The 23,950-nt window shown below is 36.7% G+C and overlaps 2 protein-coding genes across 14 annotated transcripts in view; both read right to left on the bottom strand.

Annotated features, from left to right (window-relative positions):
• Positions 1-23,950, bottom strand: part of HOXC6 (homeobox C6) — a 97,069-nt gene that overhangs the window by 46,818 nt on the left and 26,301 nt on the right. The window contains exons 1-3 of one of the 13 annotated variants that reach the window (XM_073318361.1): positions 22,064-22,102; positions 10,576-10,784; positions 8,474-9,805 (exon numbers count right to left, since the gene is read on the bottom strand). The exons of 1 other annotated variant lie outside the window; for it this stretch is intronic. In XM_073318361.1, the coding sequence (XP_073174462.1) occupies positions 9,465-9,805; positions 10,576-10,729 (495 nt within the window). In that variant the 5' untranslated portion in view covers positions 10,730-10,784; positions 22,064-22,102 and the 3' untranslated portion in view covers positions 8,474-9,464. Of the gene's footprint in view, positions 1-302; positions 336-8,473; positions 9,806-10,575; positions 14,148-16,222; positions 16,238-22,063; positions 22,153-23,950 lie in introns of those variants that run through there. 11 more of the 13 variants (XM_073318360.1, XM_073318358.1, XM_073318359.1 and 8 more) reach the window with 11 other exon arrangements.
• Positions 3,861-6,743, bottom strand: HOXC5 (homeobox C5). The gene is made up of 2 exons (XM_073318364.1): positions 5,671-6,743; positions 3,861-5,021 (listed from the first exon to the last, which is right to left on the bottom strand). The coding sequence occupies exons 1-2, from the start codon at positions 6,125-6,127 to the stop codon at positions 4,807-4,809; spliced, it is 672 nt and encodes a 223-aa protein (XP_073174465.1). The 5' UTR covers positions 6,128-6,743; the 3' UTR covers positions 3,861-4,806.

The following is a 23,950-nucleotide window of genomic DNA, read 5'->3' as shown; positions in this document are numbered from 1 at the left end:
TATATGGAGCTTTCTGGCCTTATCTAATTTCCACAAGCCCTGGGGAAAGAGAGGGGGTGTCTGATATTCCTTCTAGATAAGGTTCCTGACTGCTACTCGCCTTATACGCCTTCTATGTTACTTTAAAACGGCATACATACTTGTTTGTCATACAGTAAAAGAAGCAAAGCCCTCCCCCATCACAGTATCTACAGAATTCCATGCCCATCAGAGTTTAACGCTCTATTTTAATAAGACTCACTGGGTGCAATGGATGTTTTCCCCCCCAGAAAGCGAGAGAGAAGGGGGGAAAATTAACTTACTGAGATCGCTTGGGATCCATTTGGTAAGATGTACCTTCACTAACAGCAGTCTGAGACGCCGTAATCCACACTAAATGCCTTGTCCCACTGTCCCAGCATTAAACAGCTCTAGCAGCTGCGATGGTGGACAGTTAAGATTATATATGATGTAAATATATTGTGGGTTTGTCAGCTCCCCCAAACCATAAAACTTAGTTTAATGACATCACGTGTTCTCTGAGAGCCATTCAGGGCTTTTGCTTTGGGCCATCCACATAAATAACCTTCAAAAGTTTTAAACTACTAAATTCACATAGAAGCCATGAGTATTTCTGCTAATGTTCTCATGTTCTCAGTTAAACTAAAAGCCCTTTGCTCAATAATAATGATGATGTTAATAGTAATAACAATGCAGGATTTTTTTTAAAAAATGGAACTTTGGTCTGTGGTTGTTTTTTTGGGGCCATTTTAAGTTCACACTGGGTTGACACGGATGACAGGGGAAAGGTAAGTCATTTTTTATTTCCTTCTTGGTTTTACAGCGATCTTTGGGAAAGGATTGTGAGACAGACAGGAAAAAACAAAACCTCTCAAGAAAGCAGCAAAAACAACAATAAAAAATGAATCAGTCCTGGAACATGACTCTTTTAAAAAAAAGAGGGGTTGAAATAAATCCATGCCCCCCCCCCACCCCGGGAAAGTCAGGATTAACCTAATTAATCATAACTAACTGCACTGTTGCTTCGCACTATGGCAATGAAAAAGTTTGGAGTTGTATGTGTTAGGTTTAAAAAAGAAGCAACAACAACAAAACAGAACCAGCAAAACCCACTCCTCCCTTAGATATAGCAAAAATGGATCTGATTTTGTTAACCCTTACCTGTCAAGTCTAATTGTTTCTTGACAGTTTACCGATCAAGGAGAAAGGAAAGATGTTGTTGACGCTTTAACAAATACAGTGTTTAAGAGAAAGGAGAATAAGACTAGATACAGAACTACTTAGTTAGTGAACAGCCACCAGTATACGCCAAATCATTTTCCGTGCTTGAGCAATTTCTCAATAGATTTACACAGCATGGGTAGAAAATAAAAACCTAAAAGGAATAGTTAAAAGACTCTATTATTCTATTTGTAATTACCCAAGGCCCACATGGTCAGAGGGCCAGAGCGTTAAGCAAAACCTGGTTCAAGCAGAATGAAATTTCCAAACCTAGTTTTGATTTGCTTAGCCGTATTTCACTGAAGTGAACGCAAAAATGACAGTTCTTCCAGAAAAATAAAAGGAATTTTCAATTGACTGATAAATGACAGTAAAATTAAATGTCACAGCCTTTCTGAAAGCGTTGCTTGATACTTGTAACTTGCCTAATAATAAATAAATAAACTATAGGAAGAGGTAGGCTCCTAACTCCATGTTTAATAAGAACGCCATATAGACACTCCACATTTGACCACGCTCTACTAATTGTACCCTTAAAGACTTCCAGGCTACCACTAAAAGAAACTTTTGTTTCCAGGTTCAGGAAATTGTTCCATTGTTTGAAATGTGTAAAGGAAATGCTATAAAGTTTTATGGAGCTATTGGCTTCTTCAAGCATTTGTTTCTACTGTAAATAGCTCTCAAGACACATCAGGGATGACCTTAGTAGTGTGTGTTGTCTATAGGTATGGTGTGTATGTATACAAATAGACAAATATATGTTTGTATACAGACACACACACATATAATTGTATATATGCAAGTGTTTGTATATGTGTGTGTGTGTGTATCTGTCTGCCTGTATGCATGCGTGTGTGCACATACATATATATGGACAGACACACATAGATAGATAGATAGATAGATAGATAGATAGATAGATAGATAGATAGATAGATAGATAGATAGATAGATAGATAGATAGATAGATAGATAGATAGATGGGGTGGATGGGGATAGATAGAGAGATAGAGAGAGATAGAGATAGAGAGAGATAGGGTGGATGGGAATAGATAGATAGATAGATAGATAGATAGATAGATAGATAGATAGATAGGGTGGATGGGGATAGATAGAGAGATAGATAGATAGATAGATAGATAGATAGATAGATAGATAGATAGATAGATAGATAGGGTGGATGGGGATAGATAGATAGATAGATAGATAGATAGATAGATAGATAGATAGATAGATAGATAGATAGATAGATAGATAGGGTGGATGGGGATAGATAGAGAGATAGAGAGAGATAGAGATAGAGAGAGATAGGGTGGATGGGAATAGATAGATAGATAGATAGATAGATAGATAGATAGATAGATAGATAGATAGATAGATAGATAGATAGATAGATAGATAGATAGATAGGGTGGATGGGGATAGATAGAGAGATAGAGAGAGATAGAGATAGAGAGAGATAGGGTGGATGGGAATAGATAGATAGATAGATAGATAGATAGATAGATAGATAGATAGATAGATAGATAGATAGATAGATAGATAGATAGATAGAACAGACCTCAAGAATACTAAATTAGGCCAATCACATTAAATAACAATAATAATTACAATAACAATAATCAGGGGGTTAGAAAACAGTGGTTCTAAATACATTTTTAAAGTATAGAGATTTCCTGTATAAGTTTTTAACTACCAAAGAAAATGTAATTTTATACTCAGATCTTGTAGCATCCTAAAGACAAAGTAACTTTCACAACGAGCACTTTAAAAAGTCTACCCTAAACTTCCACCTTAAACCTTGCCGGTGAAATCCTGGCCCCACTGAAATCAATAGCAACTTTGCCATTGGTTTCAGTGGAGTCAGAATTTCACCCTGAACCTCTATTCGAATATGGGCCTCATTCTGCTCCCACTTAAATTAATGGTAGTTTTACTATTGATTTCAATGGGAATAGGATAGGGCCTATAGCCACTAAAAGGTACGGCGCCTACATATCACTGTACAGACACCAACTCATGCAACACATCCATTTAAACCAATGGGAGTTGTGCCTGAGCGTTCTTAAGTTGCTTCTCAACCTTTTAAAAGACTGTTTAGCGGTATCAAGTGGGTTGTTTTGGGAAGGGTATTTTCTCTGAACTATACATATACACTTGGGGGAGTCTTTGAAAACTAGATTCCTGGCAGAAGAGGCCATCTGTCAGCTGGGGGAAATGAATATAGAGCCTAAAAGGAGTTCACTTGGTTTAGAAGAAGAAAACGCTGCCATATTATTTGTATGCTGGAAGTAACAGCAGTCCTGCACTTTATTCAGAGATGGTTCTGTCTAGCACTCTACAATCAGAAGACCCCACCACTGAAAAGCACACATAACTCAAAGCTTTTTTGGGTCGAGGTATTTAAGTGTACAGTAAGAAATGGATCCCTCATTCTGCCCCTGTTATCTCCAGAGAGATTTTTAAGCTAACTAGAAGCAGGATTGAATACAACTCTAAGAAGGAAAATCAGCACAAAGGGGTTAATCTCAGCTGGCACGCCAAAGTTTTGTATTATTTAGTGTTTATTTAATATGACAAAATATAAGTTCCATGGTCTTTCACATATGAAACTGCAACCAATAAATATACGGCGTACATTATTGAAAACAAGTTATTAAAATGGACTACATTTAAACAAAGATGTACAAATTTTTGCTTTTTTATATATTTTTAGCATTTAGCAAATCTACATTAATTACTCAACAAATAAATACACAATAATATTAGGTCCAGATAATTCATTTTCCCCACATGCTTTACTCTTCTGCACAAGGTATTTCGGATGATTGCTCAGGCCGATTATTTCATAGTCCATTCCTTTCTTTTCATATGCAAATAATAAAAAAATAATGAATTCTAAGTCCGAACAAAACAAACCAACAAAAGAAACCAACTCGTCTCAGAGGTTTTTTTTTGCCATGTTTGAGGACAAGTGCATCTATGAAATAAGCTGTGGATGTATCCAATCCACGTACAAGGTAAACATTTTTCTTTTAGGCTTCAGAAAGTAACAGTGGAGATGTCAGGTCTTTTACGTACAACCCGAGGATACAGAGGTTAATTTACATACAGTAAAATATATCCGCATTTTCCCTTCTGCTATTAACATTAAGCAGACAGTTCAGGAAGATTCTGTGACTTTAGACAACTTACTTTGCGTTTTTTTCTCCCGTAGGCAGCTTATTATTGTTGTTGCTATTGCTATTATTCTAGCACTGATAAAATATAACCCATTAGCTCTGCGGATTGTTTTTGAGCAACATGATTATGATAGTCCCTCCCGCCCCCCAGAACGTACAGGTTAGAACATTGAGTAACAATCTAAAGAGCTATACACTAAGTTCTGCATGAAGCGAAGAGCAGGTTTTTGCATACTAATAAGATAACTCCTTTGTCTGATGGATTTGTGAGGGTATGTAACACAGTCCATTCAGCAACACGACCCCCTCCCCACCCTAAAAAGAAAAGTTTTTTTGAAGGTAGATTACAACCAAACTCGTGTAAATATTTATTGACTCTCTCTTTAGAGAGTCATCCTTCTACTTAGAGAGAATCTTTGCTTTTCAATTTGGAATCTTTCTTCCACTTCATTCTCCGGTTCTGAAACCAGATTTTGATTTGCCTTTCGTTTAAGCACAGGTTGTTGGCAATTTCAATGCGCCTCCGGCGTGTGAGGTATCTGTTGAAATGAAATTCTTTTTCTAGTTCCAGAGTTTGGTAGCGAGTATAGCTAGTTCTGGAACGTTTGCCATCTGTTTCTGCAAAAATAAAAGACACCACATGAAAAGCCAAAACAATTATGTTTCAAAAATAAATAGTAACACAACAGAATATAAATAAGTCCCCTCGGTTATACCCAGGACAATTGTATCTGCCTAGGACTTCAAGGTTTGGCCAGGGTCAACATGTAGCTTCTCTTTTTATAAACACCTTCAGATTAAAGTTTGTAAAGATCAAACGTATGCAGACTGAGCAGAAGAGAACCTGTTCCCTGTTAAACATTAAGAAAGTGTGCAAAAGAGGGGAATATATTTTCATGGGCTGGATTTCTATCCTGGAGAGGGTGCAAGGAAGAAAAACAAGTCTATGTAGACAGGATGACTTTTTTATATGTTTTTTGGGGGGTTAATATTTTTAAAGAGAAGCCTAAAAGAACATGTGTATTTTTAAAACCCCCTCCAAAAAATTGGAATATTGCCTTTTATACACGTTTTGTTTCTATGATCCAATTATGCTGTCATAAATTTGGGCGTATATAGCCTCTAAGCCTTTTAGTGGACAGTTTTACGAGCAATTGATGCCTTAGTCGTAAAATTTACGACCTTAGTTTTTTTTTTATTATTTGCCCCGTATGGCCTATAAAACCAGGCAAATCCTGTGAAACAAAATCAAGAAGTGAAAGTTTACCATGGCTCATGTGTAGTTTGGTCATCCACGGATATATTTGTGGTGGTTGCTGCTGCTGCAGTTGTTGCCCTCCTTGTTGTGTAGTTTGCACGGGCTCCGCTTTGATCTCGCCAGTGCCCTTAGATCTATCCTCCAACGCCGTGTTACCAGCCTTCTGACTGTAAATTCCTGGGTTTAGAGTAGTCTGGTCGTCTCTGGCTAGAGAGTGCCCTGAAGAACCCATGACTGTACAGGAAGGTCGGTCGGGGTTAGTTCTAGGGCTTGAAGACATGTCCAAACCGTTCAGAGAGTTGGAAGAACCAGAGGATGGGAATGTGATGCTTAGATCCAGCCCACTGTAGCAATACCTGGATGACTGAACCTCAGACAGAGATCCATAATTCCCATAACTTTGCATGGTATAGGCAGGAGCATTTTGACTTTGCTTATAGAACGAATTGGCTACGTAAGAACTCATGTCGGATTTTTTGCACCCTTTTGATTAGGCTTGATTTGTGGCCCTTTGAAGTTCAGGGGGTTTTTTGTTCTCTAAAGTGCAGAATTTATAGGTGGAGATTCTTCTTTCTTTATTCTATGTGCGCTGCCCAAATAAGGCATGTTTAAATAGAATCACGTGACTGTGTTGGCCAGTCATAAATTTGGCTTGATGACCCCAGGAGGTTATTGATGGAAGCCTGTGAAACGTATCTGATATGTTGGCAAAGCAAACTAAAGGCCCCAAGTAAAAACCAAGACTACGAGACTATAGCGTCACCTGGTGCTAGGCCTGTGGTACAACGCTTCATAAAATACGGCTTCCCATGCCCCCCCTCAGTGTATACATTGGGCTTGGGTGTAGAGTGGCCAACAGATAAAAGTCTTTAGCCTTTTAAGAAATGGAAGATTTGGCTAATTTTGTGTTGACAGAGCTTCAGAAGCGGGCATGGACGTATTTGTGTGGGAGAAAGCCAGTGATGCAAAATATTTTTAGATACATGCCATAATACCTTCTCGCTTTATTTTCTTTGTGCGCATATATTATGTGGCTATAATAGCAACGTATGGTTTATATGCACCTTTAGAGAAACACACTTACCTAGCTGTGTTTGGGTGGGAAGGGGGCGTTCATATGTGTGTCTATGCGTATCTGTATTACTATAGATATGTTTGTGTATTTGCTGTAGACTGAAACGCTTTAGTATTTCTAAATCACAAAATGCGTTAGTGTGAACTGTTAGTCGCTATATTTTATTTTGTTAGAATAATATATCAGTTCGTGCATACATATACACACACACACATATATATACTATATAATATATGTAATGTATTGTCTGTAATATATGTTACAGACAATACATTACATATATAATATATACAGTATATATACATTGTCTATATTGCATATACGTATACATTGTACATATGAATGCACATATGATTTATCATCTAAATCTCCTGTAATATGCAGCTATACACAGCAGATTTGAATATATATCTATTCACATCTGCTGTTTATAGCTGTATATATATATATATATATATATATCTACACTCTAGCTCTGTGTATCACTCTGTGTGCGTTATGTTATGTGTTAATATCAGTCTATGTATTCAGTGGCAGGGAATCCCATAAAGTTACCTCCCCATAAATATTTCATGGCTTAGGTGAATGAAATAAACACATACAATGCCTTCTCTTCGGTATATGTGAAAAAAAGCTCTTAAGTATTAAGCATGGGCTGCTTCTGTCATGTATCTACAGTAATGACCGAAAGTTTACAATTTCTATTACCTTTACCACTGCAGTTTACTGCTTGAAGAAGTAGGGAGACCTGTGCTTGATGCTTACTGAGAAATCAAATCTCCTTTCAAGGGTATTTAGTTAAATGATTGCATTAAAATATGATTCCTTCTGCTAGACTGCCTTAAGACAAGAATACGTGCGTGTTGCAATATACACACAATAACAACCTTAAAATCTATTTCAAGGTTTGTTGCTTTAAATGTTATGACAGTTCATATATATATTCATATATATATATATATACAGACATATATTTATATAACTACATAATTTCTAGTTCATAACTATATCATTTCTATTTTTTCTATTAAAATTCAGACCAGGGAAACAAGTTTGTTTATTTCTTTTTAACCTTCCAGTTTCCTTTACTGTGTAGCAAGACTATTGTTTTGTAAATGCATATTTTGCTCTCCTTTCTTATGCCGTTTTAAGTAACGTACACAAGCGGGGGTGGAAAATAAGCAAATTATGGGATTATAAAACCTCCCTGCTCTTTTTATTTCATCCGAATCCTGGTTGTTTAAGACAAACTCTAAGAGTATGGTGGGTCTTCCAGGAAAGATATGCCCCTAACGTACCACAATACGTGTTAGATACAGAATGTTCCTACCACTGGTAAATGCCTTTGTACTGAATATACCACAGATGATATAAAATGTAAATTGTGTTCAAGCCTTCGTAACATATTATATAAGTCTGCAATATACCGTAGTGTAATATTAGCATTGTTTACTTCATAGTATGATATTGTCAATTACCCTCTGCTGAGTGCCAGCTTTTCTATAGAAACGGTCTAAGTAAGTCTGGAAAAGTGTGTGACTGCTTAAAGCTGGGTGTTCATCAGCAATTTCAAATTCATGTATTTATTTATTTATTTATTTATTTATTTATTTATTGAATAACAACAACAAACATTCTGTGACCTGTGAATTGCCTGCTGAGGATTGCAATAAAAATACTATTTGAACTTTGGAAATCCATTTTTTTAATCAGGAAGCGAGAGGTATGGCACAGATTTGTGATGCCCTTTAACAATATAGTAACAAGACTAAATAAAGGAGACAAAGCAAAATGTATACTTCCCCTTTTGGAATACTTTTGAATGAGAGAAGTATGGAGGAGGTGGGTGTGTGTGGAGGGGAAGGATACAGGAATTTGATTTTTTAGGAAAAACACACAGAGAATAAGTGAACTTTCCAACACCCTGTTATCAACATGAGGGGCTCCAATTGAATCTCAGAGGCCAGTCTGTAAACTTTAAAAATAATATTCAGTTTTATTAAATACTCAACAATAGTCCTCTGGACATGATCTTTATACATGAGAGGGTGTAACACAAGGTTTGTTTTTTTTCTACTGCTATAGACCTCCATTCACTTTATACTGTTGAACATTACAGTGCTAAACATAAATATAAATACAGATACCACAAATACAGCTAAAAATATTCACACATAAACTGTCACAGTTTGCAATGATGAGCCCAGGTATTGTTTAAATACAATTAGGTTACTCTTGAAAATGCTATATTTACGTGGAAAGAGATTTCAGGGAATTATTTTCAATATGGTGGGAAACTCGTTTTCTGGATGATGATGATGATAATAATAATAATAATAATAATAATAATAAAACAACTGCATAGAGTCCATCTTACAAGGATCATCCCAACACAACTAGGCAACACTACAGGGTGTTCTGCCTCCTGCAAGCCAATTTCTTTTTAGGAAGAAACCTGTGTTCAAAGTTAGATAAATAGGCAAGATGGGGGTAGGTGAAGGTTTATACTCAAAACCTAAAAGGGATTGTGGAGCAAGTTCTGAACTGAATATTGGGGAATGGGGGGTGAGAGTGGGGGAAGGTCTGTCTTTCATGTCCACGTTTGGCTCTTATTTTTTTTTTAATGTAGCCAAACATATAACTTGTGCCAGTGATAAATATAGCGTGTAGGTGGGGAGGGGTGGGGGTGGGGAGTGGGGGGGGGCATGAGGGGCTGAGCCGTCAATTTTCACTCCTTTTGCTTTTCCTCCTCTGTCTCTTCTCGCTTCTCTTCCTTTGCACCCAAGCTATCTGCAGCTGCCCCGGCGCCTGCGCCTCCTCCCCCAGACAGAGTGGAACTCAAGTTACTTTCTTTTTTCCATTTCATCCTCCTGTTCTGGAACCAGATTTTGATCTGACGCTCCGTTAGGCAAAGTGCATTGGCGATCTCAATCCTCCTCCGCCTTGTCAAGTAGCGATTGAAGTGGAATTCCTTTTCCAGTTCCAGGGTCTGGTAGCGGGAATAGATCTGGCGACCCCTTCTACGATCCGCTCCATAGCCGACACCTAGAGATTCAGAAACAAAGCAAACTAAAACTAATTAGTAATACATATATACCTTAGTGAAGACATATCTATTTTGATCACTGAAACCACAAAATCGATTCCCCTTCTAGCCCCCTCCCTTCCATCCTACATCCCTATTGTCAACCCCCCCCCTCCCCAGTTCTTAGCTCCTGTTTACCCAGATTCAAGTTAACACACTCAGCCCCTGCAGCACAAATGGTTTCTAATCTAGGCATGCTACTCCTTGCAAAGCTTTGGAGAGTCTTGCTTTAATTATTCCCCCACCCCCCACCCCCAAAACTAAAGAGAGAGACAGAGAGGGAGAAAAGAAAACTAGGGGTTTTCCCTAAAGTGTTGCCTTAATTACTAGAAATGGACTCTTCCTCTTTTGTGTTATCAACATAATTTCATAAATTCCTATGTAGAAATCTGTCACAGAGTGGGATCCTTTTTACATATCCTTCCGTCTCAATAAAAAAAAAAAAAGTACTTACTCACCTATCATTAAAACTTACTTTACCCAAGTAATATTTTGTACTTAACTCAAAAGAAGAGCTCACTGCACTTTATTATAGATATTTTACACTCTCGAAGTCTTTTAATTAGAAAGAGCATAACAAGCCATATTTGCTTGCAACAACTTAACAAATAAAAGGCCTGTAGCGGCAACTGTGAAGGAGCTATATTATTGTTTTTATGGGGCCATAAAAAGTAGCTGAGCCTGTTCTGCTAGGGAGATAGTCGTAAAGATGGTTCAGTTTATTTAATTTATATCTCCAAGCTGTAAAACTTACCACTGTGGGAGTTCATGCGCTGCATCCATGGATATATTTGAATGCTAGTTTTTTGTTCTTGCGAAGTGTTCCTGTTTTGGTCACTGGTAAAATCCTGTGCAATTGAAGTCTGTGTATTGTGTCCCATAGAATTTTGCCTGCAGCTAGAAAGCATGTCTTTTTCTTGGTAAAAAGCATTAGATCCATAGTCATATGGTCCTCGGCTGGAACTAAACACAACATTATCTTGCGGTGAATAAAAAGGAGAAGAGTAAATCCGGTTTTGAGCAACGGCTGCTCCATAGGTAGAAAAATGCCTGACGGGGTCATAAGCCGTTGAATTGAGAGCTACATTGGGTAGCACATCTTGGCCACTGGTTAGATGGCAAGATAACGATGGGTTTGTAAAATAGGAATTCATATCTTCCTCTATACCTGGGTGTATGATTTCTTTAATATTTATTTCTGTCTCCAGTTTGTAGTCTGAACTAGATTGTTATAGGGAAGGCTCTACTCCAGGACAGACAAAATGACAAAGTCAGCTGACCTGGTTTGAGCCAATAGGAAGCTAGATGTCAAGAAAGGGAAAAATTGCTTTTGCTTGTGTTGATTCCCCAGTTGAAACTAAGTATGCATTGAAAGTAAGTCTTGAAAATTCTAAATATAAGATGGCTTAGAAGAAGGAAAGCAAATATTAAGTGCGTGGGGGGAGATTTTGAAGGAGGGGGGGCTCTTAGGGAAAAACACATCTGAATTAAATTTGAAATTTCACAACCAAATCTAACTTTCTCTCTCTCGCTCGCTCTCTCTTTTATTATTTTTTTTCAACACTGAGCTTTTGAAGCACAGAATTTTTTATGGTTTCCTGATATCTGATAACAAAATAGCCCAGAATTCAAAGTAATACATCTCACGTGCCCACAGAAGATTAATTCATAAATTATCCATCTTTCTTCGTTTTCTCATGGAGCATTGGTCAATATTATGGAGTCAAGTGGTTGTGTTCTTTATGAGAAAATATTACATAAAGCGAGCAAAAAGAAAAAAGACATGGCGACTGCTCAACTGATAATGTGGCTTTTAGAACATTCCTGAACTATGGATTTGGAAGGAAGTTGCAATAAAAAGAGACAACATTCCGAATTCACGTTAGTCTGGAAGTTAGATGTTCTCTTTTAGTACAGTTTGACATTCCTGTCCTGAATATTTCCTTTTGTAATTTTCATTGGTTGGTACTGTTAGAATATATTTACATTTTCAACAGCAACCGCAACAAAACTCACACTTTTCCTATTTGCAATTTAAGTACATTTTGAGGTCTTGGTTGAGGACAGCACCTCGTGTTTACGTTTACAGAAATTTATGGTTTCAGATATTTACAACAGATTTAGGAAACTTCCTTTGCAAATATTTGGTTAGATTAAAGAGGATTATATTATCTCTTGTCTTGGTGAATTGCACCTAGAACTAATTGAAATGAAGGCAGCTAATCTAATTTTAATTTCAATCCAGTCCCATAAATTGCTCCTTAAATGTAAAACATACCTGCTGATCTGTAAATATTGCAAGGTATATTCATCATTCTCGTGGCTTGCTATTTAAAAATTCAATTATGCCAAGAAACCCTTGGCCTTTTTCTTCAAATTTAGGATTTGTGTAGAGTGGTCTGGTGAGATGCAGGCTTTCAAAGTTGCAGGGTAAAAATTCGAACATCTGAAGGTGTTTTCTTGCTATTACTCAGTACACTTAATTCCTTTTTAGCGATGTCTCCCCTAAAACATTTTAGTTGACAAAGAAGAGGGGGAAAGCTATATTTCCCCCCTAGCTATAACAGGAACCCGGATGCCAAAGAATTTTATGATCTTTTTCCTCTGTGTAACAAAGCAAAGTAATCAATGGTGGCAATAAAGCCATAAACGAGACTACAACTGAAAAAAAAAAAAAAAGCTCGTGTATTCATCTTCTATAACATTAAGGCTTCCCTTGAGTGTCACTAGGAAAATAAAATAAAGTTTCTGACCAAAATGAAGATAGCTGGAAGTACACACCATGTTATTTAGCACATGTGCCTTGTTGCTGACCATACTTTGGCTCCCACTCTACAGTGTTCAACTTGTGACCAGCCTAGTAGAGATATACGAATTATGCCCAATGTGACGATTTACTGGTATTTTCCAAAAAACGAAGTTTAGTTTGGTTTCTTGTCTCCCCACTCTTCTCCCTCTTCCCCAGCCATTATACGTGGGGATTTATGGAAACAAAACAAAACGGAACAAAAAAACTACATATGCTATCCCCCTGGTGTTGACATATTGCACACCCAGCCACATACACATGCAGATGCATGTGTCTACAGATACATATATGTTATATAGATTATAACTGTAAATATATGTATGTACTTATATGTCGTATAGGAACAATCTCATTTGAAACCATGGTTACTTTGCAAACCAACGATTGCACTGCTTCCAGATATGAAACTGGGGCAATGTACAATAAACTGAATGCATGCATGCATGCATGCATGAATGGAGGTCGTTTGCTTCCTCTTGGTATGTTGCCTTACCTTATGTGTTACTTATGGTCCAAATGTACTTGGAGAGTAAATTGAAAGTAGCAGGAATCCTTGGAAGATATACAGATATAATTCTATGTGGGTGTGATTCATGTGGTTTCTTTCACCTATAAAGATGCATTTATAATAATCCCAGTCTTGTTAAAGTTTTGGGAAAGTCTTGGCTTGGAGGAATTAATTTTTGTATAGGTGCTCCCGGGCTCTTGTATTAAAGACCTGTCTGATAACCGTGAGACTAGGAGTGGAGAAAGTTAAGTGTTTTATTACTTCTCTAAACAGAGGGCAAGACTTAAAAGTCTGGTCGATTTATAGTGAACAGTAAACAGCTGCCGTAAAGAAACTTAAAATAGAATGCTTTCCCTCCTGAAAAACCAGGGTTCTTGGGAGAAAAACTCCTGCAAATATAAATGAGGCATCATTAGATTATGTTCTACTGATTGCACTCCTCAGTCTAGCGTTTTTAATGCACTAGATTTTTATTCAATTTATATTTTAACCAGTATTGGGATTTCTCGAAAGTATTTCATCAAGGTATGTCACTTACAAAAGGTATTTATTATTTTCCCGCATGAAAACATGTACAGGGAAATATCTAGGGCTATTTCTGGTTAAATTGGTCTGCAAACAATTATGTAAACTCATCAGCAGAAGCAAGAACAGATGTTTTATTAAAACTGCTACACAGCAGTGGAAATATGCACAAGTCTTCGAGTAGTTCTTTAATAGCAGTTGCTCTTTGTTCCCAGAAAATAAAAGCCCACAGAAATCTGAAATAACATCCACTTCTCATAAGCCATATCTCCCCCCACGCACACACACACATTTACCCCTCTCCCCACTCTGATGTTCACGGGGGGGGGGGGGGGAGAAAAAATATGTATAGGGAGAAATTTTTTTCTCTCCCAGCCATAATTAGCGAATTGATGAACTGATTTAGAAAAAGCCTTCAAAAAATCCAATCCCAACACATGTGTTTTCTATCCCCACTAATTACTGAAAGGAAACAAACCCAAATCTCTTCCCCCCCCCCCCCCCAACACCCTACAGCCTTAATAAAATGCTACTGTCAGGTTCCTATTCTGCTTAGATCCTGAATGCAAATTTAGACGCCTGTTTGTTTGTTTTAAGAGGGAATGGGTTTGTTGTTTGGTACAGTCAGAATGACCAATTGAGGCTGATAGCACAAATGTAGTCAAAAGCAATCACACTCTGTTAGCCAGTGCATTGCCTGGACGTAGAAATCTGCTTTTTCATAAATACAGGTTGTGTCTGGGTGCTTTTAACGTGCACCAAAAGTTAATATAGGTCAGAAGTATTTACTTGATGTTCCTGTGCAGTATGAATATACATTTTAGCATTCTATAAGTGGGAGTAGAGAGAAAGTGTTTATATTTTCAACACACATATTAGAATTCCCTCTGTGTGTGTGTGTGTGTGTGTGTGTGTGTGAGAGAGAGAGAGAGAGAGAGTACAAAGAGTTTATATTTTGAATACATATTATCTCTGTGTATGCATGTATGTATCTGCATTATATATACTATATATATATTATATAAAACGAATGTGTAGAGTCAAACTAGAAATTCTTTATATACATACACACCTATATATACATGTAGAATATGAATGTAGCAGTACGCATATATACACATACACATATATAACACATAAACTATATAAAGAGAGTGGTGGTGTGTATTTATATCTGAGCTGAATATTTTGTAGTTGGTAGATGTAAACAAGTGATGTCATTCAATATCTTCCTGATTTTAGCTGATCTTACCTCATATATGTTATCTCGGTCTTTTTTTAACTTGGCATGTATTGCGCACGTGAGTTCTTGCCTTCTAATTTATTTTTTATTCCTGTTTTTATAGCACGGGCTTTCCTAGTCGAATATTGCTTTTCATGTTAATAGCTCTTATAAAAAAGAAAGAAAAAAGAAAATCTATTTGAGGATAACTTGGCACGTATGCGCCATAGGCTACTATTTCCCAACCTGAAATGCTTTGCATTGTTTTGAGTCTCTTCTTTCCTTAGTTATATTGCAGTAATTAAACCTGAGGACGAAGAGTCTGGCAGCTTCTGATTAAAATAGAAGAGGAAATCTATCCTTCTACTGCATACTTTCTATTCAGCTCTTGATGGACTGTTTAAACTTTATTTCAGTGTTGCAGACAGATAGTTTTGAAAAGGGAAGGCTATTTGGCAGGTTTATTTGCCACTTCAAGGCATCTTCTTGACAAAGACGCACCGAACAATAATTAGCAATAATAGAGCTCTCTCTTTTTTCATTTTCCACCTCTTTCCTAGGAGACTATTATTATTATCATTATTATTTATTATTTATGTTATTATTATATAAACCCCATTTCTTCAGTCCTGTATGCAAGTGTGTCTAATATCTCTAAAGACAGGTTATAAAGACTATATTTACCACAAAGTGCATTCCAAGTTTGGTATAATTAGAAGGAAGACTCCTTTCTATGCACCAGCCATTTTATTAATTGGGTTGCATGGCTGATGGAAATAAGTGTAAATGTACTGTTATTTTAAAAGAAAGAAAGAAAGAAAGAAAGAAAGAAAGAAAGAAAGAAAGAAAGAAAGAAAGAAAGAAAGAAAGAAAGAAAGAAAGAAAGAAAGAAAGAAAGATTCTGCCTGACGCCTCATCTTCACCACACACAGAAAGTTGAAAGTGAAAACATTTAGCCTTTAGTTTCAAAACTGAAAAATAATAGTTCTAAAATAACAAGGGAGCATAGTTTTCTCAGGTTTGCAACCGCCATTCTGTAATCACTGCACGCATTTCCAGAAGAAAAAAAAAGAAGACAGAATTCTGGAAACTGTCAAAACACATATCTCATAAACAGGAAACTGGGAGATGGAGGGGGTGGGGGTGGCGGGGAGAGAAGATAAATTAATCTATTGCACTATTTAATTTATTCCCTTTTTCTACCAAGGTTTGAAGTTCTTTCTAACATTGTTGAGCGTTTGCTTATGTTCATTTGAATTCTTATTGCAACTGAAATCGACGGTTATTATGCCTGAAATACAATTTCTAATATGTGGATTTATTTATTTTTGCCTTACCAGATTTATTGATGACCCAAAGCACCCCAACACAAGAAGCCAGAATCGAAACCTCTCCGCAGAAATGGAACTTCTCTTTGTCTTAAATTGCCAAGTAACAATGTTGTTGCTAAACTTAGCGTCAGCACCTTCATATGCTATGTAATGATGAGTAATGCATGGATATAATCCAATTTTCAATGTAACATTACGTCAAATGTTTGCTAATTAAATGCACTTACGAATAAAGAGAAAAGGAGGACTTGTGGCACTTTAGAAGTTAACAAATTCATTCTCAGTGCTGGGGAAACCCCAAAATGTTGATATGTGTAAAATAATTGAGGGTTACATTGTGTAATTGCCAAAAAAAAAAAAAAACACCCTTATAATCTCTTTTACAAAAGTACGGACATTAGTTTCATATTCCATTTGATCAAGGAACATTTATTTCTCAGCCACTATCTAGTTTGACGAATGAGTGCATCAGACTGCATCGCATGTATGTCATGCCTTACATGTTAAAACCAGGTACCACTGCAAACTCCTAACACCCTGTGCATTTCAGAGAACTATGGTTTAGCTTGGTTATTCTGTCTGGCTGCGTGAAAATATTCCCTACTATCATGTTTTGGGTGGGTTTTTTCTTTTTTTCTTTTTCTTACATTCAAGATAGCTGCATTTATGACGTCACTGAGTTGACGCGGGCAATGGTTAGTAGCTAAAATTATTAAGAGTATCTATATCTATAGATAGAGAAATATAGATACACAACTATTTGTGCTCAGTGTAAGGATTAAAAATAAAAGGAATACAATTTTATTGCGTTCTGGAAGGATAACTCAACAATGAAAAATTGTTGTCATTAACTATAGGCAGCTTTATATTTTATTGTTCGCAGATTCTAAAGCAGAAATTTAATCTTAGGTCGCAAGTAAAAAATAATAATTCAGGAAACAATATTAGTTGCCTTAATGATGCTTTTTCAGAGGCGATCACTTAGACAGAATTAAACTATATATTTGGAGACAACCTCTGTGCACTTTGTTGAATTTATACATTTACATTGTCTTTAATCGAGCTACAATTTAATATTCCAGGATTTGCTTAAATACACTCATATTTTCAAGAGGGGAAATATCGTTCCCAAGTTGACATGCCTTATCTATTTTTATGAGTTCACGTACATTGGAATGATTTAAAACACGGGAATACGGAACGAAAGGGGCTTTAAAAAAAGAAAGAAAAAAAAGAAAACTTATAGTGAATGGGTATAAAGTGCATCGGAGGAATTTCAAATAGGTTTTAGAGGCCAAACTTTTTGAAGTACTGTTCAGCTAATACCTTAATAGGGGGCCGTTTATGGACGTTCCAGGGGAGGTGGGGAGAGAGACATTGCTGACTCTTTTAAGGTACTAAAACTTCCTTGCAAATCCGGCCTTTATTGTAGTCCAGCATTTTGCAAGTACTCAAGTAAGGGTATTTTGCCCACTCCTCCCCACCTCCCCACCCCCACAAAAAGGCACCAAATTGCAAAATTTCTGGTTTGCAAGTTTCTGTCACTTGGTGGCAGTATACAAAACAAGTAAACAAAATGTGCAGATATTTAAACACTCGCTCAGAATGAAAGGAGGAAAGAAATTCTGTACCTGTGGAAACGATAGTAATTGTACAACATAGATCTAGGAAACACATATTATTTCGACGCTAGAAATATACATGGGGTTTGGGTTGGTTTTTGCCCCTGGGAAATCAACATTCTTAAACTGACCAAACCGAACCAGATTCTTGCTTAGACTTTTCCAGAAAGGTGTGTCCACATGCGACAAACAAAAACAAAACCAGAAACTGGAAACACTGTATGTAATCTCAGATTCATATGAATTTAAACACCAGTTTACCTTTTACTCTTTGAGATTCTTGCTTGTCAGCTATTTTCTTCTGGTTTCTGTGGATAATTGAATACCTACTGAGATGTCTAAAGTTCTGTCTCGGCTTGTACATACACTTTGACAACGATATTTCTCATATATACTTGCAATCATATTAGCTTTAATCTATTGATCTACTTTTCTATCTAGAAACTTATTGGAGCTATATCCGCATTGTATTTTATTTAACTATAAAGTGGACACATTATCTATAGAGATACATTGTTTAGCATCACTTTGTTTCCCAAAGCTCTGAACCGCTTAAATGTAGCAAGGCCTTCTGTGATCAAACCTTAATTTCATAGGATTAAACTGAAATCTGCAAGAGATTTTATTTTATTTTAATTTATTTTATTTTTAGTAGAGCTAGTAACAAAAGATCTAACTTTCCTCCGATAAGAACAGGTATTCTTTGATACCTAAGTATTATGCATTTTAAGTTTATATATAAACTTTAGTGAATGTTGGGAGACAAAATAATTAGAGAAAAATCATGATTTTTATACATTTTATACATGATATATATACATTCACTAAAGTTTTAATTTTGTCTGCTGCAAAGAGATCTTAAATGACTAGCCTCAAATATTCTTTCTCAAAAGCATTTGCTGGACAGAATTTAGAAAAAAACAAAAATATAGTGAAAAATAATATGTATTCGTGTAGTAATGACCCAGATACAAACCACATTGAAAATCGAAGTTAACATTACCGCAGGTACAATTTACACTGAACACAAATGTTAATTTATAATATATTTGTATATCACGTACTATTTCTGGATAAAGCGTGGGCTACATTGATTCATCGTCTTCCCTCCCCCCAGTTGCTACCATTTTCAAAAGTCTGTAAATTGTTTTACAAGTATTACTGTACTTGTATGTTTATAATGGTATAATAAAAATGTATTTTAGCATTGTAGCGTTGCATAACAACACACACACATATACACACCCATTTAGCATAATCTTTATATGTAGGTCATAATTTTATCTTTACATATTTTACCGATAAGATAAAATATATAAAAATAAGATTTATCATAATCCTATCCTTAGATAAAATGATGATAAAATATATACATATATAGTTTAAGAATGTGAAGTCTTCCCATTAAAATATAAGTTATGTTATCCCAAATATTTTTATTCATTATATTTAGGCTAGAGCCTAAATGCTCATATTTGATATATTTATAATACAATTAAAATATGAACATTTACGACAACATAATTTGCATTTCAATAATGTGGTAGAATCCTACACTTTTATACAAGCTATATCAGTAGAAAAGCTGTTATTTTTCTGCAAGTATATGTCAATAACACGTGGTTATTTTATTATAATCCCTCCTGCGTACTGATGCTATAGATAAAAGAAGCAATTTATTTCCTCTGTTTTAGTCTGTAAAACTCAGAGAATATAAATCATTACGTTATTCCTTCAATACGTACTAAAATGTTTCTCAGCATTGCCAGTATATGAACGATGACAATCCGTCAGCCTAAGTAGAAAATCAATACATCAAAAATTGTTTTGTATACCCAATTCCAGGCCTTTCAGAGCTGACAGTAGTTATTGTAAACAGTAAATGCAACTCCTGCAATAATAAATATATCGAAGGAAAGGGAACAGATTTTTGTTCCCATTAACCACAACTCAAGAGAAGAATGCAGATGTATTTAGTCTGGAACCCCTAAACGATACTATTTCTGTAATGACCTGGTTCCAATAAATAGTCATTGTTTGCTCAGAAAGTGTCTTTATGACTATAGGGATTGCAGACCAACGGCTGACACAATGTGTTTTCAGTGAACAAAACCGAAGAGAAAATTGTATCTCTTACTTTTAAAAAACAAAACAAAACAAAACAAAAACAACTTAATTCAGTATAATCCAATTTATTCTTCCTTTTACAAAAACGTCTCCGAAAGGTATGTCGCAGAAATTGCCTCTGGGAAACATTCTTTAAAAAAATTAAAATACCTCTTTGCGTTTACCCAAGAGCGAAAGTATTTTGGTGGCGGGGATGTTGTCGTTTAAATAGACCAAAAGAAGAAGATAATTTTCAGAATAAAATGCAGGGAATAGATAAATGAATTTTAGAAGGATAGTAGGATACAAACATGTTATTATTTTTTTTAAAAAAAATTGCAATATATACCACACATAGAAACATAGAAATCAAATTAAGAATCATTCCTGGTAACTTCCAAAACACTTATCACGTTAGATAATAAACCCCCATGTAGTCTCCTGAGAGACTGAAATACAGAAGAGGCGATTTATTTATTTGTTTGTTTATTTACTTATTTATTTATTTGTTTATTATTCAAGGGCAGAAAACGTTAAATATTTCACTAGTGGCACGGTTTACGAATCAATCGCATCAACTTTAACACAGACTCCTTTCTAGATGCCTTTTCCCACATACTGTATTAATATGGGGGGAGGGGGAACAGTAGTAATTTATAATGAGCCAGGAAGCAAGAATTGTCTTTGTCACCCCTCCCCCATCCCACCCTTAGTCACAACAATGTCTGGCTTATCTTTTACTTCATGTTGTTATTTAGGTACATTGTTTTGTACTGTAACTTTTACCAACAGGAATTTCTATTACAAATCTAGAGATGCTTTTTCCATGAGGGGCTGTCATGTCAGGAGAGAAAAGAGATATATACTTTCGAGGAAATTAAGCTAATACATTACATACATTCTCAAATTAAACCAATACACATCTCATATATTGTTCTCTCTGGAACGAGTGAACAAATGAATGGAGGGAGAGAGAGAGAGAGAGAGAGAGAGAGAGAGAGAGAGAGAGAAAGAGAGAAGGGGAAAGAGGGGGAAACATAGGTAAGGAGATTATAATTTAAATTGTATATGTTGTAACTGAACAAAAATCATTCCGAGAAATTAAAAGACAGGCGAGAAATTGAAGACCGCATAAAATGTAAAGATCAGCATAATTTTAAACAATGTTATAATAGTAACAACAACATGACAACATAAAAACCAATATAAAAATATCCCAGAAGAAAGTTATTACTGTACAAAACAGAGGGTGGAAGGAAATATTTGAAATGGTTCCTTCTGGGACCAGAGACTAGAATGTAATGCCCGTAATGATGTTTTTAAAGACTATTTGGACCAGAAGGCGGAGTTTGTGAATAAAGGACGATCTCGAAATTTAAAAAGTACTTAAAAAATAAAAACTCTGAGGGGGGCAGGCGGCATCTCCCCCCACCCGCCTCCATTTCAATCATTTGTTGAAACCCGTGGGGGCTGGGCCAACCAGCCAGTGGCTGATGCACACAAATAGAAGCAAACCCGTAATTGCTCATTAAAAATGGCACTAAAAGGCTTTGCTCCTGCGCTTCCTGGATGCGGCTGGCTGCCTACACTGCGCATGTGCGTTAGATAGTCAATGATTGCCTCTTATTAAAAGTTTGGACTGGGATTATTTTTCATTTTCATGGAAAATGTCGCTTCCGGGTTCGCTCTTCTCTTCCCCCCTCCTCCCCTCCCCCCCCCCCCCCCCGCCAAGGTTTCAACCGAGCCCTCTTGGTTTCCTCTCGTTTAACCAGTAGATCAGATGCTTTCTTAGGCCTTTCAGTAAGTCTCTCCCCCCTCCACCCCTTCCCCAGCACAGCACCACCCCTGTTCACACTGCACCATTGTCAATGGAAAGGCAGACTGCAGCACGCATCTCTGTCTGTCTCCAGCAAACCAGCTCCCCACCAATGTGACATCACCACCCGTAAACCCTTTTTTCACCGAATTAACTACATTTGTGCCGATCCTGGCCATATTCTGTCATACCCAAGCTACACCCCTCGCCTACCCCTCGCTCGCAAAACGATGCATCATTATCTTTAACACCCATTGCTATGGATCATTAGTTACACATTTTAGCCAATAAGGGAACACTTACCAATGTTGCCTGTCTCCCCCTCTCCCACTCTTTCTCTCTCTCTCTCTCTCTCTTTCTCTCTCTCTCTCTTTCTGTTCCACTGACGCTGCAGCTCAGCTCCACAGAAAGATTTTAAAAAAAAAAGATGGAAAACAAAAGCAAAATAGTTCTTCTCTGGTTGGACAGGGGCTGGGGGGAAGCTTGGGAAGGCATCTATTTTTTTCTCTTTAAAAAAAAAGGTATTTACAACTCCTTGTGCCCCTCATCATTGCATCCTCCAAAGGCAATGTATTGCGTTTTGCCCCTAGGGGTGGAGAATAGGAGGCGGCAACAAGACGCAGCAGTAAACTCATTATTCCCAAAACGCCCAAAGCAACCAACAATTCCAACCCCAAGGAGGGAAAAAAATCTAGATTTTAAAAAAAATAATAATAACGCTAATAATTAGGTGGGGGAAAAATACCATCCTATCCCTGGCACTGCTTGGACTGTTAAAGGGAGGACTACTGTGAAAGAGTCATAAGAGAAACCACAATAAAAAGTTCACGTTCATGGATGGAGTCCACATGACTTCCTGTGGCCAATCCAACTTGTGATTCAGTCGTAAACTTTTATTGCTTAGCTGTAAATTTTCTGCAAACAACCAGGAATGCGTTGCATTTTTGTGACGAGTGCAAATGCTCTCGTCTGTCGCCATGTTTATACAATTCTTTTTTTAATATTAGTAATTTTTTCTCCTCTCTTCACCCCTCCTCCCATTTAAAGCAAGCAAATTAATACTGGGTATATATAAATATATATAAGACATACATATATATACACACGCGCGCGCGTCCGTACTAGATTTTAATTTCTTAGCATTAGTGCCTGTCTTAATGTGAAGCCTTTTTTGTTTGACCAGGGAGATATGGCCTTCACAATATAATGGTTTTTATTTTTATTATGGCTAATTAATTGGGCTACTTAGAGAGATCAACATGGAGGAAGGATGGACTTTAAAGAGGCAGGAAGAAAAGGGGGTGAACTGGAAGGTTTAAAAATAATAACATTATAAAACCGTGTTAATTTTCAGGAAGTAGGAAAAGCTAAATAACACTATTGTGTCCGCAAGCTCCTCGAGCTAACCTAATTAAACCGTGTAGTAACATCTCTCGGCACACAATATTCTTAGGAAAGGGTGTGTCCACTTTCACTAGCAAGCTCAACACAAATTTGCGATCCTCAACCCTCCTTTGGTTTTCTAAATTATAATAATTTTGCTCTTTGGCTTGAGCCAATCTCCATATCCTGCCCTGGGATATTAAGATTCAGAGTGAAGTTCTCCAAATAATAGTCAAAACTTGAGCAGCTGATGCGGTATTTACCCATAAACTCCCACATTTTTACCCTAAATGTTGGTGTGATTTTTTTAAATTAACAGCGTCCGATCCAATTTTACAGTTTCATGGAGGGATTTTTTTTTAATCACTCTGTGACTGGAAATCTCAGCTAATACTAGTTCTCAAGGAAACATCTCAGAGTCTGGTGCTTTCGTTGAATCATGCGACAGGACGGGCAGGAATTATATAGCAGGCGATATTATGTTTCTTTGAGTTTTTAGTTGGGGCCTGTGCAAACACTTGAAAATATTGATTTGGAGTCAGAGAGAATTTTTTTTCTTTTTTTTCTTTTTTTTTTTTTGTCGGGTACAGGCCTGCTTTGATCCTGTGGAGACGTCCACAAGTCTGCAAATAGACAACCGCAAAGACCAGATCTCCTAGTTTAGATTAAATGCTACATTTTCTCCCCTCTCTCCTCTGGTTGAAACATTTTACAATCCCAACTCTTAGCTTCAGGGCCAGGCATGGCAGAAAGCTTTGGGAGGAAAAATACACTTTGTCGCAATAACTGAACTCAGTCATTTGTCAG

Source organism: Lepidochelys kempii, chromosome 20 (genome assembly GCF_965140265.1).
Source record: "Lepidochelys kempii isolate rLepKem1 chromosome 20, rLepKem1.hap2, whole genome shotgun sequence".
In the NCBI taxonomy this organism is placed as follows: Eukaryota; Metazoa; Chordata; order Testudines; family Cheloniidae; genus Lepidochelys; species Lepidochelys kempii.
The sequence above is the reverse complement of the archived record's forward strand: the minus strand, read 5'-3'. Positions and strand labels throughout refer to the sequence as shown.